The following is a 16826-nucleotide window of genomic DNA, read 5'->3' on the forward strand; positions in this document are numbered from 1 at the left end:
GATTTTTTTTTAAACTATGTTATTTTAGAAAAACTGATGATGGTGGAAAAATACACCGGAACGTATTTTAATTGATAAATAAAGACAATAAATGACTGAAAGTCAGGAATTCATTTTGATTTGGAATTGAAACACAGTCAGGAAAGTATATACAATGTTATATTTTATTGCCGGATTTTAAATAAATAATTGATTAGTTTACAACATTTAATTTCTATCCAGTTCGGTTGAATTGAAAATTGGTCGTTTTTGTTTCAGCAGGTTACTGGAGCTCACTGGAAGAGTAGGGAAGACAACTTTTTAAAATTTTTAAAACTTATGTCTTGATGGTATTAGCTGTTGAAGTTGCATTTTTAACTTTTCCACTATTAGAGTGCGAGAACTTTGCAAATACACCATGGCAAAACTTGACTGAACTTCTGCTACATGATCCTCCCCCCTGATTTAGAAGCTGGATCCGCCCCTGCTCAATGTATGATATTCAAGTTTCAGTTCCTGGGTCAAAACTACTCTAATTTCCCCACTCATATTGTTATTTCAGAAAAATTTCTGAAAAGTCGTTGTTAATCTCGAATTAACTATTGGAAAAATTTGAAATAGTTAAAAATCACTTGTCTTTGAATCGAGTTTTCAATTCTCTATCCAACGATGCGGAAGCAAAGTCAGTGGCTCAAATGGTTCTTGAAAAAAAGAAAAAGCAGCGTCATGTTTGAGTCGATTTTGCAACTCAAAAAAACAACATTTAAAAAATCAAGACTTTTTTGAGAAAACTGCCAACATTTTGTCGTTGATGGTTCACTTTSTAAAAACGCCATTTAAGTTTCTCTCAAATGATGTAAAAATGAGCGTTGTTGCTCATTKYGCTTCCGAGAAATGAGCGAAARCTGGACGGGAAACATGAAATTTTSGCATAATCTTGCCCCTAAATGTTTGATATTCAAATTTCGCTTTCTRGGTYAAAAGGCTCTACTACATGACCCCCCTGACTTGAAAGCAGCTTTTGCCCYKGCCTTAYCTCTTGCCYCGATTGCGACAAGCCTTTAGAATCTGTAATAACAAAAARGGTATTGCGCTCAWTACAATTTCTTTATCATTGKAATACATTTAGGAGYAAATATTTTTACCTTGGACAATGTAATAATTGTGATGTTTTTGCCGAAACAGTCGCAAATACTGAAAAGCAATTTGTTTCGCGCCATAAGCAATACAGTTATGAACAAATCTGGAGACCGACATCGCGATTTTAAAGTTTCACATCTAATAATATAAAAATTGATCCCGTTTAGAACCTATGAAGCACAGAACACTAAACTGGTTCGTTTAAAGATTGCACGGAATTTCGCTATAAAAGAGTAAGCAGCATGTAAAATATGAAACACTTAGGTACATAATAAATGTTAAGTAAATAAAAATAAAGCGTTGAAAGCAGAAAAAATAAGAAAAATGTGGTCTTTTGAGATATTTGCACTCAACCCAATGTTATCACCAGTTGAAACGGATGATTCACGTAGCAACCAATAAATTAAAGCCATTCAGTTTCCCGTTCATCATGGCTATCTCCAAGTCCTACAATTTCCCAAAGGAAATTTATTACATTTAAGCCATCTTTTGTGCTGTGTAACCAAAAATAAATCTTCTAGCTGGGCCGATTAATAAATTCTCAGATTGCTAAAATAAACATATTCATACCTTCCCAAGCTCCTCGGTTAATAGGGCTGTTGTCGAACTTTTGCCACGTTATTTTCGGTGTGGGGTTACCTGTGGCTGAACAGTGGAATCGCACATTCTTGCCTTCAGGAACAGAAGTGGGGCCCATATGACCGTACGGATACCCTGAAAGTGATAAATATCATACATCAGTTATGTCGACGTCAGGAAAGCACTGTTTATAGCGGCGTTAAGATAATAGAACATAATAAGAAGATCATCGAAACTCCGGCACGTCAGAGCACAATATCTGGATATTAATCAATCCAGACAGAGTAATTGAAGTTGCTAATTGACAAAATGTCTGGTCGAGGCAATTAGGAACGGTTCAGAGTTATCAACAATTTACCACGTCATCCCAAGTCACGTACAGATATCTCAAATCAATTCAAACCGCAATTTATTAGCAGCGTTCAACATCGGGTCACTAATATACAGTAAACTTAGGTCAACTCAGTTAAACTAACCCGTAAAGTTATTCTGTTGTTCAGTTTAATCACTCGATTCGAGCTAAGAATTTCTGAATTTGAAATTAGTTGGTTTTCCATATCCAGAGTGGCASATTTTCATTGTCGATTTACAATATTTCAGAGCAAACTCAAAATATCAGCTTAGAAGGCTTAATTACTATTTATTAGGCTAATTAAGTTAAGTAAAAAAAGCCGTTGAAATTTACTGCCTTTAGCCAACAGCAATAATTACGAAGGCAAACAGGCGACATAAAACTCTGCTTTAACGTACGCTTGTTCATTGGTTTGAATGCTAAAAAAAGGTAAAAGAAATAAAAACCAGCAACAAAAGACACATGAAAAAAGTTGTGAGGAACACCAATATATTTCATCAGGTAAGACACATTATGAAAAGTTTCAATACTCAGAGGGTTTAAGACGTCTCCCCAAGTTAGAAGGACAAAGGCCTGCCAAGCAGTTTAAAACATACATTTAAAAACTGATATATTTGCGAAGAAATATTAATTTAAGACTTATGCTTTCGCGGTCATTGCTTGAAATTGAATTGATATGGTCTTTCATGGTCATTGGTCGGACTTTCATGCTGTCGTGTAAAACATGTCGTCCTAACTTTTTGCAAGGACGAGTTATTTGCATCTTCGCACGATTTTTTTCTCTAAAGCTTACAATGTGCTAAGTCTTCAGCTGTGTAAGCTTTCGAGAGAAACACATCTGAAGATGTAAGCCAGTCGCGCTTGCAGAACGTTAATAGGACATTTCCACGATGGCCTGAAAGCCCCAAAAACTTAATAGATTCAAATTTCCAACATTACCACTATGTCCACTATCAGTAGATTAGGTTCGACATCATCATAGAAATTAGATTTTTTTTTGGTCTTTTGTCGTTTTTTTCCTTACAAATATTTCTATGTAGCTGTTAATAAAATTCGTTCAGAATATAGCACTTGTCTTGTATATTAAAATGATGGTTAAATAATTGCATTTTGTCATTCAGCAGCGTGTTTATAAAGTCACCAATGCGAGGCAAAAGTGATAAAATGAAGAAACGGGAAACTAACATAAACAAAGCAAGCCCGCTTTTTATTTTTATTTTAATATTTTTCATAGCAGTATTTAATTTACGTTACATTACGAAGTTACATTCCTTGAACAAATAATAACTAGCTGTAAGGAGAAACGTGATTATTTAAAAGTATTTTCTTTAGTAGAGTATCTTAAATTTTGTTGACAGACTGAATTTCGATTTCCGAATAAAATTTCCGGCTTTTTAGTAAATACTTTCGAAATTCGAATTTCTTGTTACATTGTGATCCTTTTTTTTCAGAATGAAACAAGGAAATTTCGTATAATTTTCAAAAACAACTTTGTCATTCAATGTAGTTCGAGCTAAAACATTTTAAATTTTTTCTGCTCTTTTGCAACCGTCTTCGCTACCGCTAAACGACAATATTTCCTGTTTTTTTTCTTTGTTTTTACTTTTCCTCATCTGGTTTCTAGAGTATCCAAAATTGTCCCAAATGTATCCTACTTCAAGCTGCGTGTTTTCAGGTGCTACGATTCGAATAAATTAAAAGGTGAAGAATCTGGACTATTGCGAGGTCACAGCAATGAAATAATTATATTGAAAGGTTAAACGAATCATGAAATTAAAAAGTTTTCTGTTATGAAATTTAAATGATTTAATTTCTATGACTAGTATTAAGCAAAGTAACGTTTTAAAGTTAAACTAAATGTAAATAAACATTTAATGGGTCTTAAAAAGGTTCCATTTTAATTCAAATTTCAAATTAATATAATACCTACTGATTGTATTTTCAACATGATATTTCAATCTTCTTCACTCTTTCAAGTGGCAAAAAGCTTTTAGAATTACGATTTTAAAAATAAGTACTCCCATAAATGATTTTTGCCTCTTATAGTTTGAACCAAGTGCGCCTAGGTAACTAAATTTTGAATTAAAAACTTATTAATTGTATACTAAACTTTGTTTGGTTTTTAAAGAACTTGATTTCAAGCAAAAAAATAGTTTGTTATCAAGCCATCAACATCAACACCTAATAAATAAGTCAAGAAATATTACTGAATACTGCTAAATGTTTAATTGGTGGTGATTTGGTATGCAAATTTCAAACCATTAGTAATTAGGCACCAACTGACGATATTTTCTTAATAAAATAAGGCAAGGACCTTCAATCCGGCAAGTACAGTCTGCTTTAGAAGCTACTGCATTTATGCATTTTAGGAAACAGCGCGTAAATACACTTAAGCCAGCTTACATATAAAAATATATCCCCTTAAACAAAAACATACATTATATCCGTATTCTATCCTCATAATATATTATGCTATTCAAATTCTTCCTAAATTTACCTTTATTATGCTAAAACTTTACACCTAACAAGCCTTATTTTGATGGAAAAGTTCCTCGATAGAAGATACGCTCTAAACAATCACACACATAAATATCTCATAAGGTAAATTGCATTTTCATAACAAAAACAAAATTGAAAAGTTTCCACACTTTTCCATTTTCCCAAAGAACATATGCTGTAGTAAAATCAGTAAACTGAAATATTCACCATCGGTTTCTGTTTACCTACCAGCAGAGTGTAATCTATGCATAAGATTTTGCCCCTTTTTGGAACACTCCTGGGAGTCATTTTCGTTGAGAATGGAAAGAGTGGTGCCAAAGTAATTTGGGGGGTTGAACACATAAAAACAATTCGGATTTTTTTATGGGCAGATACGGTGTTTTAATAGATGATAAAAACCGTTTTGGTAGAGTTTCAATTTTTCGATTGACATTCGGATTTTATTTTGATTCTAAAGAGTTTGCTTCAGATGTTTGATAATATGATTTTTCTATTAAAAGTCGCTAATTATGGAAGATTGTAAGGTTTATGTAACTAAAACTCATTCTGTTCAATTTCCCAAATATACTCACTCATTCAATTAAAATCTCGGCTGAAAATATCTATTCGAATTTTACTATACAAGCTGTGGTGCAATATGTGCTACGTTCATTTTGCAATAGTGAAAATTCTTATAAAAACACAGCTGCAATAATGATATAATTCATAGTAACAAAATACCACAGCATGAAGCTAATTACGCTTTTATTTATTTAATATCGACAACTAAAATATAATAAAAGAAAACAAAATCAGTGAAGGCTCTTGGAAGTAAATGCAGATTTGTACAAAATTTTAAACAAATATTTATTAGCGTTCTTGGTCGATTTTATCTATTCGCTATTTACTCCAGAGAATCGCCTGATAAATACCGATAAATAATCAGCAAACTTTGTAAGGGAAGCTTTACTGTCACCGGTTGGAGATATCTCTAATTTTTATTGATCAAGCCTGTATAATATTGACCATGAACATCATATAAAGGGCAAAATGCCCATCAGCACATTAGCTGATTTATTACTTTACCTTTTAATTGATTTATTAATTTAACATTACATTAAAATGTAACTAAGTATAAATGAATGAAACACTATAATGTCTACAATTAAATCAAATGTATATTTTTACAGAATAAACGCATTCATAATAAATACGGTTTTAAGTACATTATTTGGTGTCATACACTATTATTTGTTCTGCTAATTAAATTTACTCCGTGGAGATACGTTGTGTATCGAATAACCGTTACTCAGAGGACATATTTGCAGAACAACACATGACCTTTATTACATAAGAGTTTGATATATATTTCAAGCATTACGTAAGAATTTTCTGTAATCTGTAATTCATCTTTGCGAATGCAATTTTATTAATGTTATATTTTTAGCTGCAAGTTACTTAGTTGTTCATTTGTAAATTCGTTAATTCCTTATCATTTGCTTTTTCTTACTTTGTTCAAAACCGCTTGATTTTTATCTTGTAGTTGTTTACATAATCAGTATATCTTATTTTGACTATACCTACTTTTATTAGTATCTACAGTTTTATTATTTGCGCAATAAATTTTCAAATTAATTTGTTTAGTTTAGCAACAAATCATTCAAGACTAACGAAAAAGGTAAATTAACTCAAAGATTGGAAATGTTCAAAACGTTTACTGGATTTTTCCTTTCTTCTCACCTTACGGTTGATTCGCTTGAGATTATTGCTGTATTTGGAAGCACTTGCATTCTTCATAAACATTCGCGTTATTTACGAATATTTTTCAATTTTTCTTGCGTTCTCATCTTTAATAAAATTTCCTTTGACATCATATTTCTGTGCTCAAGTTTAGTGGTTGTAGATATATATTTCGCTTTAAAATATGCAGACTCTTGAAGCCTACCAACAAAACAAAAAATTGCAAACTTTTTATAGACACAGGAAAACAAAAAAATATGGTATAGTAATATCAAATATTACACAAAGACAACAGGACGAAATAAGATTTATGACCCGTAACAGACACAGTAAATGAAGTAATTTCATGAGCAAGAAAGTACATATTTTAGATGAATAATAAAATGTAAAAAAATAGTGAGGAAAAGCAGATAAAGTGCGTTCAAGGTGATCATCAGAAAAAAAGACAACCAAATTTATTTAACGATTTGGAAACTTTACTCAATTAAACTCCGAAAAATAAATTAGGTGAATATTGGCTAGTAGCCACAAAAATGTATGTCGATGCCTATATTTAAGAAATCATCATTCTGGAGTAAAAATTGTTTGCAAAAATAACATTTTGTCTATTTCAAGTCTATTATTCGTTTCAACTAGAAAAAGTAGCAGAAGTGCTTCATCGCACAAAAATCCTGCGGATGTCACTTTAGGACGCCTGATTTATTGCCATTTTGCTGTTCGGCATTCTTTTCGTTGTATTGTCGAGTTTAAAATTTCCGCTATTCGTGCCGTAATAATTCAAGCGGTTCGAAACGTAAGAATGATTAATTGACTTTTGGCAGAGTGTTGATTGATTGCAACACCTCTCACGCGACTAAATGTTTAAATTTATCTATTTCTATGTTGCTGGTATACGTCTTGGAAAACTGGTAAATTAATGAAATTTCTGCCCAAAAAATGCCCACACAAGGCAGCTGAAATTGTGTGGAAAGATGAATATTATTGGCCTATATTAGTTTCAATTAGCAACAGAAAAGCGAAAATAGACCTTCCAAACCACTTCCAAACTTCCTAATTAAATTATAACTTTCCAAAAATAAAATATTTCACAGTTCTCCCGAGTACAGTTCAGTTTATATGATTCCGCAACTAAAATAAAGCTATTTGAAGAAACTCTTTTATGGTCGGCGAGAACTTTACACAAACATCTATGAATATGTGGATCTTAAATTTAAAAGACGCAAATAAGTTCATAGTTGAACCGACTAAGAAAAAAATCAAAATCTAACTTATATTGATCTAGTTCGTTAAAGTGACCAGTGAAACCATTCAAAAGTCATCTATATTGAAAAGGGGGAAAGCGAAATCCATTTGACTAAGACTAATGATAGCAGCCAATATTGGGTTTTTAGGAGACGTCTCAGTTAGTTGATCAAACCATTTTCACTCAAACCGTTTTTCTTTGATATTGCCTATCAAAGGGCCCTTCTCTATCCTAGGCCCTATCCGAGCCATGCGTTAAGGAACTACCCGACCATAGTAAAATATTTTTCATAATTATATAGGGATTTTAAACGCAGCTTTAATTATAGAAAAATAAATCAATTAAAGAAATAAGTATTATACTTTCAAAAACTAGGATGATATTGAAAATAGGCGATTATAGAGCAGACTAAACAAATTTTACTACCCAAACATTATTATCTTTAAAAATGTTTAAAGCGACCAGGAGGATTTGTAACTTTTTAAATAAAATTGCCAGAATATCGCGGCTATAAAAGCATCTAAAGAAGGTTGGTTAATAATCTTTTCCGCTTAAGAATCCAGTAGGTAATATATTTGTACTGTTGAACGACTTGTTCAATAGAAATGATATATAAAAAATAAATTGTCATTTAGATTAGTCAAAACAGCATTAAATTCCTAAGTAATTAATATGAATGCAAATTTATTTACCAGAAATTGAGGGAGGAATTAGAAGTTTGCTGCTGTTGCTTGAAGCATACTTATATGCAGATACTCCGGGCAAACCAGGAGTTCCGTTAGTTCCAGGTCTCCCGACTTTTCCTTTTGGTCCAGGAATACCTGAAGAAAATTAAAATAGTCGCTGTTAAAAACACTTTTTAGAGAAATTTACACAAAACGTAAAAAAGTTTAAAACTTTTTACCTCTCACACCAGAAGGTCCTTGTGGGCCCGGAAGGCCGCGGTCCCCTTTATGGCCTGAAACAAACATATTTTTGGGAGTTTTTATATACTGAATGCAAAATCCGAATACAGGTGTTAAATTGCTGTTAGAATATGTGCAATATTTTACATTTTGGCATTGAAATTTGCTCTCAAATTTTTCCGAAGCATGGAATTGGACTCTCATTAGACCCATCAATTAATTGACTTAACAAAACCAGAATAAATGATTAGCATATATTCGAGAAACAAAGAGTTTAAAAATGTAAGATAATTTCTTTATGCAGGCATTAAAAAACCGGTTTAAAATTGTTGATGAGCATCTCTAAAGTTATTAATCATTTTTGGTTACTTCAATATATTTCTTATATACCTACTTGGAGAAAAATTTCTGAAATTGAGAAAAAAATACCGATAACGAACGAATACGTACGTAAATTTAAAAGTTGAATTGACGAAAACCAACAATGTAAACAGATAAACTCTAAAAGAAAGGCTTCATCGTAAAATCTCTACTTAAAAGCGAACCAGCGTTTTATTTTCCAAAAATTCACTTTTGCTTGGACGAACAAATATTGCAAGTATTTGCAAATGATAAATACTCAATATTCACTCATAGGTCTTTGAAATCAATCAACAATTAAAATATTTTTTTCTATTTACAATTTTTAACAATCAGTTGAACACATTCATTTTCTTTAGAAATCAGATTCAGTTCCTGCCATCAGTTGAAAAAAACTGCGGACCCGAAAAAGTAATTCCCGTAAACTAAAAGTCAGTTAACTTATGCAAAACTTTATCAAAAACCTGAATATATTTCCGAACTCCATGACTTAAGTATGAAGAAAAATTATTAATATCTGGGTAGCATGCTGTCTCGGCTTTAAATCATTTAGCCGCTATCTATATAAGTTATGCAAATTATTCACGCCTTAATACCTACATTGTACTGAAAGTTTTTCCTGCAAGTTCGCTCAAGGAAATTTATAATCATATTAAATACATATTTAGCTCGGCGGAGTAATTGTATTAAATGAAACCTTTGCCCCGATACCATATAAGCTGGATAAATTAAACTTTAATATAGTTAAGCAATATTTGAATTTATTTGAAAAGAAAAGAATGTGAAAAGAATTTTTACGCATTTTACTAAAAGAAAATTTTTATGAAATATGAAAGAAATTGGTGATTGTTTGAAAGTTGTTAATACGCGAAAAAATTGTATGTAATTTTGTGTGAGTGCATTAACCAAACCATTCCTTTAGAATAAAAACGAAAATGAATAAGATTACTCATTCGTTCGACGTGTTTGTCCAAGTTGGCACTACAATGTATGCATTTCAAGGCTTAAACTAAGTGTTGCATAATCCATTAGACACACATTTCAACCCTGAAGATTAAACAGATTTTAGCATTTCAGCTTGTACCATGGGTATTTACTAGAAAGCTACATCAGCCACATTAAAATTAAACCCTTAGTTTAAAACTACAAGACTGGGTATATTAATGCTGGTTATTGGATATCGATATAATAATAAATTTGAACAGTTGTTTTTAAAAAAATTTCTGGAAAAATGCGAACAAATTTAATCAATAATTCAAAAATAACCCAAAAAATATATAAATACCTCAAAAAATGCATACACATATCGTATATGTTACAATATCGGGAAGAACTAATTTACTTTATCTAAAGTCAAAAAAGTCGTTTGTGCTCATGAGTAAAGAAACTTGAAATCTAGTAAAATAACATTTAGGAATGTTTTCCGGGCTTTGAAGCCGTGGTCTATCGGAATTTCTTCCTGACGTTTCGTCCACAACTGCGGTGGACGGTGGTTGAAAATGTCCACCGCAGTTGTGGACGAAACGTCAGGAAGAAATTCCGATAGACCACGGCTTCAAAGCCCGGAAAACATTCCTAAATGTAATCTGACCGGCCGTGAAAGCCTTCATAGTCTAGTAAAATAGTTGCAAAAAAATGCAAAAAAATTCGTTAAATAAATGCAAAATTCATTAAATATTCCGACGCGATTAAAACGAAAAATAAACGTATTTAGAGGATAAAGTGTGTTTTCTAATAAGTGATTTATTTGAACAACAGCAGATATTCATAAACAAGAAAATGAGAGAGTGGATGCGGAAGTGTAATGTAAAAACGGTTAAGGATATCCTTATAGATTGTGAATTATAAAAGGAAAAACACTACTATCCTAAACATAGTTGCGGCTTTGGGACAACACTAATCAAATTTTCAACGAAATAAATGTAAACGCACCAAAAAACTAACTTCTCATTACTTCTTCCACCACTTCAAGAATTGGAATCAAATTCTGTAACTTCGAATTCTAAATATCGAAAGAGATGAACTTAAAATGCCCATTAAGTTTCCTGCTGGGTTTTATTCAATAATCCCTTACGTGTCAGAATACTAACTTTTATTAAACTGTTTTGATTAACTTTAGCATTACTATTTAGGAAAACTTTTCTCCAACTAAGCTTTCCTTGCAACTTGATATCAAAATATCTTAGAAGCAATATTTCATACTTATCACTCGTTCTACTCTCAGTAAAAGTTATTTTATTCTTTGCAAGTTTCCGTTCAAACGGAAACATGTTCTTTGGACCATCGATTTATAGTGTGAAGTGTCAACTTTAAATATATATGGACTTGGTTGTAATAACACTATTTCAACTCAGATCTGTAAACAGTTAAACTCTTTAACATATATAGAAGTATAGGGAACATTTTATTAAAAATTGTTTTCTTATTTTATTACCATTAATTCCATCTTTTCCATTCCTGCCAGGTATTCCATCTTTACCCGGCAAACCATCATATCCATTACGTCCAGGCATTCCATCCAAACCCGGTGTTCCAGGTATTCCAATTCTTCCGTCCAGACCAGGGCGGCCCTGTTCGCCCTTATTAATTAAATATATTCTTAGAGTTAAAATTAGAAATACTCCTTTTTGAAATATCCTACTTTTTCCCCTGCCATTCCAGAAACTCCAGGCCATCCCAAATCTCCTTTCCGACCGGGCATACCAGGAGGCCCAATTTTACCTGGAGGCCCCACAGGTCCAGGAACACCTTTGGCGCCAGAAATTCCAGGCAATCCTGAAATATTTTTGTATATCATTGTTAATCTGGCTTTTAAGAACAAAAATTGCCGAACTGCAAAGCAATTGCCGAGATGAAAAGCAAGATTATGATTTTGTTGAATTATGCAAAAAGAGCAAATAGAGGTCGAACTCCTGGTGTTGGCTTCTGCTCTATCCGGCTCGAAGGACCAAAATGTGTACCCACTTAAACACGCGTTCGGACACGTGATTCGTCTAGATGCATAGCAAAGTTTGCTTTGCCACATAAAATTAATTTAAAATTGTTTTCAAATTAAAAAGATGTTTCAGAACAGCAATCTTTTTTACCTGGGGTTCCTGGCAAGCCCGTGTCTCCTCTATCTCCTTTTGGTCCCGGCAATTGAGGGCAAAAGTCTTTAATTTTTTTGCAAAATCCTGCCAGCTGAGTTTCCTGCAATAAACAAAAATGGGTTTTTCATTGGCTTTTTTATTGTTATGCAAAACTGTATGACGAAACCATGTAATAATATTTATTAGGATTATTGTTACGAATTGGAATTTAAGGTTTATTATAATAGAAAAATTGAATTAAAATGGCGCAGTAACTAAGCTTCGCATATGTGTCACTTGAAAAAGCTTAAATAAACTAAAAAGGATAAACCTGCATTATTTTCTATTTTAGGTGTTTTTCAAAAAGTTTCTGAACCGGTCTGGTAAAATAGATCTAATCTATCTAATATTCATCCACATGTGTAAAATAGTTGATCCGTAAAAAATACCTTTCGTTGGCCTTAAACTACCCTTACTCCAGATCCAGATGATGGATGGGTTTGTGCAGAACGTTTGTGGTTTTTCCTATACATTCCCGTATGTTATACAGTAGACGTTTTCAGTTGAAAATAATGCTCTTAAATTTAGTAGCGAATTTTCTATTATTATTAGATTCTTCCTTGTCGGTTACTTAAGTAAACTTTTAAAATGCCAGTTTCATTATTAATTTGTGTGATTTATTCCTCTCTAATCTCTAATTATCTCTCATTTTGTTTCAGTTGACTCTTTAACTAAAGCAAGTTTACCTTAGAACAAACTAAAAACTACGTTGATGCTTTATTTTAAGTGTAGTAACTTATACAGCAATATGTCAGCATTTTCCTCATGATATTTGTATTACGTTTCTTTAGATCAGAAGATCAAAATAAATTGGAAGTTCCAGTTGTGCTCTATTCTAATTCTCAATTTCCTCAAGCTTATTCGCAAATTTTAACAGCACATACTCAAGGATTAATAATAATGAACACATTTGCATGTCGGTATGCCAGCTTATTACCATAAATGTACTGGTCGACGAACAGTGAGTAATGTGTGTGCACTAAATAAAGAAACAATTAGAAATTACGCTCTCCGACAATATGGTCGCGAATGTACAATTTATAATACATCGACTAATCTTCGCCATCCATTATGAATGCATTAGACCGGCTTTAGTGACATCGGAAGCCTGTTAGTGATTAATTAGTAACTAGACTTCCTAAAGCATGAAGAATGAACGCATCCAAAGAAAAATATACTTTTTGAAACAACTAAAGTCGATTCGAGGCTATTTTTCGAGGCAATAGAAAATTATCAAGACATAATAATCTGTAGGATTTGCAGCTGCTGTTTGAAAGTGAAGCCATAATGCAGTCGGACAAAAAAACTGACACTGGCAAAATAGCTCTTTGTGTAGGAAATCACATTGAAAAAGGCCCGATAGCTGTTGGCTGCGGAAAATAATGACTGTGCTCTGAAATGTATAGACAACCTTCACCTGTTGCAGTTAAAGTGTCCTGAATGTGTACTGTTACCTACCAATAGGAGTAGCAATGGAGAAATCTAAAATAAATCATAGGGAGTTTCGATAGTCCGTACCAGAAAATGTGGATGAATTGAAATTTCCTTTTATCACTTTAAGAAGAATAGGAAAATTCGAATATTTAAGAATTGTAAAGTTTTGTTTATAAAATATAAAAGTTATAGCAAAACTCACGAGTATTAAAAATGACATGAAGAAAAATGCTTTGCTTCCGAGAAGAAAGCATAAAAGAAGTTACTTCCGGAGCCATAGAACATGGGGTCATAAAAAAATAAAAATGGAAAATACCAAGAAACATTTGGATCTCGGATCACGAAATTTGTACTGAAAACGAAAACAATCTACAAAAGCAAAATAACATCAAATTTTATTAGTTTGTTCAATGTACTGTTACATTTTAATAGAGACGAAAATTGGAAACTTGATTAAATACCGTTGAATGCGAAATTAGCACAGTTCATGAATTGTGGTCCGCTTAATGAATCATGAAAACCTCGAATTGATGTATCGACTAGCCTACAAATGCTGGAAATAATTTTGCTAATTACAATTTGCGTTTTGCATGAATATCAGCTTTGGAACATATATTTTAAGTTTCATTTGCAGAACTTTACAATCAAGTGGAAAATAAGCTTTGTCGATCAATTTAACAGCTTTATTTACAGAATGATGGAATTTATTAATTCACTATTAACATATCTACGAAAACTTTTATTCAAGAGACACATGCAACGCCTTAGTTATTACATACATGCAACGCATTAGTTAAAGGGAGCATCAGAGGCCAAGGAGATTTCGAAAACTCTGATATCCTAATAAAGTAAAATATTTCGGACTCAAATAGCTAAGGAAAAGAGACTCACTTTGCTATTGCGAGCATTAACGTTATTCTCCTTAAGTGCTTCAAGCTGATTTTGAGATAGACCGATAAACTAAGCATTTATAATATTTTGATCTAATTTTTTTATGGGTGAAAATTTAAAATTCTATGTTTAAAGGATCTTAATACAAGAAAGGGATGAATGGTTAACGGAAAATCGATATTTATTAGCAATTCGTAATAAAGATGATCAGTATATTTTTTAATGATTGCTTAAATTTAGTTTTGTAATATCGTGGCGTCGTGCTCTGTCCCTGGAACTTTGACAACAGAAGTTTTATATTACAGTGCTGTTATATGGATCGTGCACTGTGAATGTTTATTGATAAACTTGAAATTGTCTTTTCCTCATTTTCTACGATTTTGAAACTGAATTCAGAGTTCTTCAAGACGTATCTCACGTAGAAGATTTCCCAGTAGCTATGTCCCTTATTAAACTCACCCGTATCTACTTTATATACATTTCCTTTTCCATGGTACTCCAGACTTTACCTAATAGTTTTCCAATAGTCTAAAGTCTAGTTCAATTGAATGCTTACAAAATACTAAAAAAATTGCCAAAGCTTGATAAAGTAACTCCAACTAACTTACTGTTGTTTTTAATTAAAAAATATTAATACAAGTAAAATGAAAATACATCTAAATTAATAAGAAATTGAAGGCAATATTTTGAATTTGAATGTAAATATTTTGTTTTAACTTATTTATTATTGATCACTGTATGATCATTTGCAAACTATTTCTACTTGAATGATTGACTCGATCTATATAGAATTTATATGGCCGATGCCAGAAATGAGTTCTGTACTAAAACATGGCAAACACACGCGTATTTTTAATGAATAATTTACGACAAATCCTATTTATATAAGTTCAGCAATTTGAAACCAAACAAACAATAAATTCAAGTGCCTGAGCAAATTTGACAATATTGCCATTATTTTCTGTTTAACATGCGCTTAAACAAATACCGTTCCGGAATAATAATGAAATTACTATTGCGGATGCAGTTAAATTGGTTGACAGTCACATTCAACCAACACGTACTATGCAATTAAATTTTAGATGCTTGTGAAAAGTTACAGATTTTAGTTGATAAATAAAACCGACATTTGAATTTAATTGATCAGCATTGTACAAAAACACAACACTGGAAACCAATCAAATGTCCATGACGTGAGTGATAAAGTAAACTTTGATTTCAAATTGAACTGGCTGGCAATAAACGACTTGTTTAATTAATTAACTTCACCAGAAATTATCAGTCTCCTTGCGCACATTCTGAGTTCGATTTTTTTAAATTATTGACCTCAGTTCAAATTTCATCGCGTATAAAAATATAAATTAACGTAAAATGGGGTGGTTTATCACAATCCACAAAATATGCATTTAGTCAGATTGATGAAGGTGAATATGAAATATAAATGTAGTTCTATGATCCAAAATAGTATATTTTCAAGGCTGAAAATACGTGGGGCGCGAATACCAGCTTTGTTCTGGACTTTAGAACTATATAAATATTATTAACATACACATTTTTTGAAATAAATATGTACCAATTCAAAAAAAATAGTTTAAATATTTTCCTATGTTGTTCAATATATTTTTATCAAAAATACTCTTAAAGAAAACTTTTATGATCGAACTTCCAATTTAAACTGTGCTTTGTTTGTCCCCTGCAGGTAGTGGAAAAAGAATAATCAGAGCTGGATTTTTCTCTTATTCCTGAATATAAATGGGCCGCAAATTATTCTGTCAAGTTAGCTTCACTTTCAGTTTTTTCAGCACACAGGGCGCTATGCGTCAACTGGAGACTTTTCGTACCGTTCATATTTCAGGCTAAGTTCCAGCCTTGATAACAACCGAAAGGAAAACATGCTTTTAAGTTATGATTTCGACTTGTTTTGCCACTATTTCACCGCTTTTTTTTGAAAATATCCCGCGTGGAACGAGAAGTAAATGGAAGAAAGTTGGTAGAAACACAAGAAAAAATGTAAGTGAAAATAACATTCGATCTGAGTCTAGAAAAGGATATACAATCGACTAGTACAGTAGCCATACAGTACAGTTCAGTGCTAAAGGTTAACAGTATTATAGATAAATTGGAAATTCGCATGTAAATGGTTTAGATTGTACGATTGTAAGTATTCAACAAGTTGAAAAACTGTTTAATATTAAAGGAGCACCAAATATTTTTTTCACGTTGCTTACCTACAGTGTTGGGCAAAAATTGATTTTTATTTAAAAAAATCAAAAATCACTGATTTATTTAAATTAATCAAAAAAATTCTGATTTTTTATTTTCATTAAATCAATTCATAAATCCGCTTAATTAGCTGTTTTAAAGTCATTGCAATTGTTGCCGAGAAGATTCAAGCTACTTGTCCGAAGGCATTTTCGACGGAAAATTCTTGTCGCAACGGCCCGCGACTTGTTTTCGCACGTTGCCCTATAATCTAGGTAGTAATCTATAAATGCCGTCGCCTTTCTTCGGTCTTATTCATTTCGTCACAAAATTTCAAGAGAGGTTAATGTTGAAAAGTTTGTAAAAAATAAAGGCAGGAAGTCGTATTTGCAAAA

At 32.2% G+C, this 16826-nt stretch overlaps 1 protein-coding gene across 2 annotated transcripts in view; it reads right to left on the bottom strand.

The window, feature by feature from the left end:
* LOC109545109 overlaps positions 1–16826 on the bottom strand; it is a gene marked incomplete at its 5' end in the record, with an annotated part of 49538 nt that overhangs the window by 13120 nt on the left and 19592 nt on the right. For both annotated transcript variants that reach the window (XM_048667194.1, XM_019915603.2), the window contains 6 exon segments: positions 1690–1833; positions 8204–8332; positions 8416–8469; positions 11211–11355; positions 11418–11551; positions 11863–11965. In XM_048667194.1, coding sequence (XP_048523151.1) covers positions 1690–1833; positions 8204–8332; positions 8416–8469; positions 11211–11355; positions 11418–11551; positions 11863–11965 — 709 coding nt within the window.

Source organism: Dendroctonus ponderosae, unplaced genomic scaffold (genome assembly GCF_020466585.1).
Source record: "Dendroctonus ponderosae isolate FM_Combo_2020 unplaced genomic scaffold, Dpon_F_20191213v2 Dpon_F_20191213_6, whole genome shotgun sequence".
In the NCBI taxonomy this organism is placed as follows: Eukaryota; Metazoa; Arthropoda; class Insecta; order Coleoptera; family Curculionidae; genus Dendroctonus; species Dendroctonus ponderosae.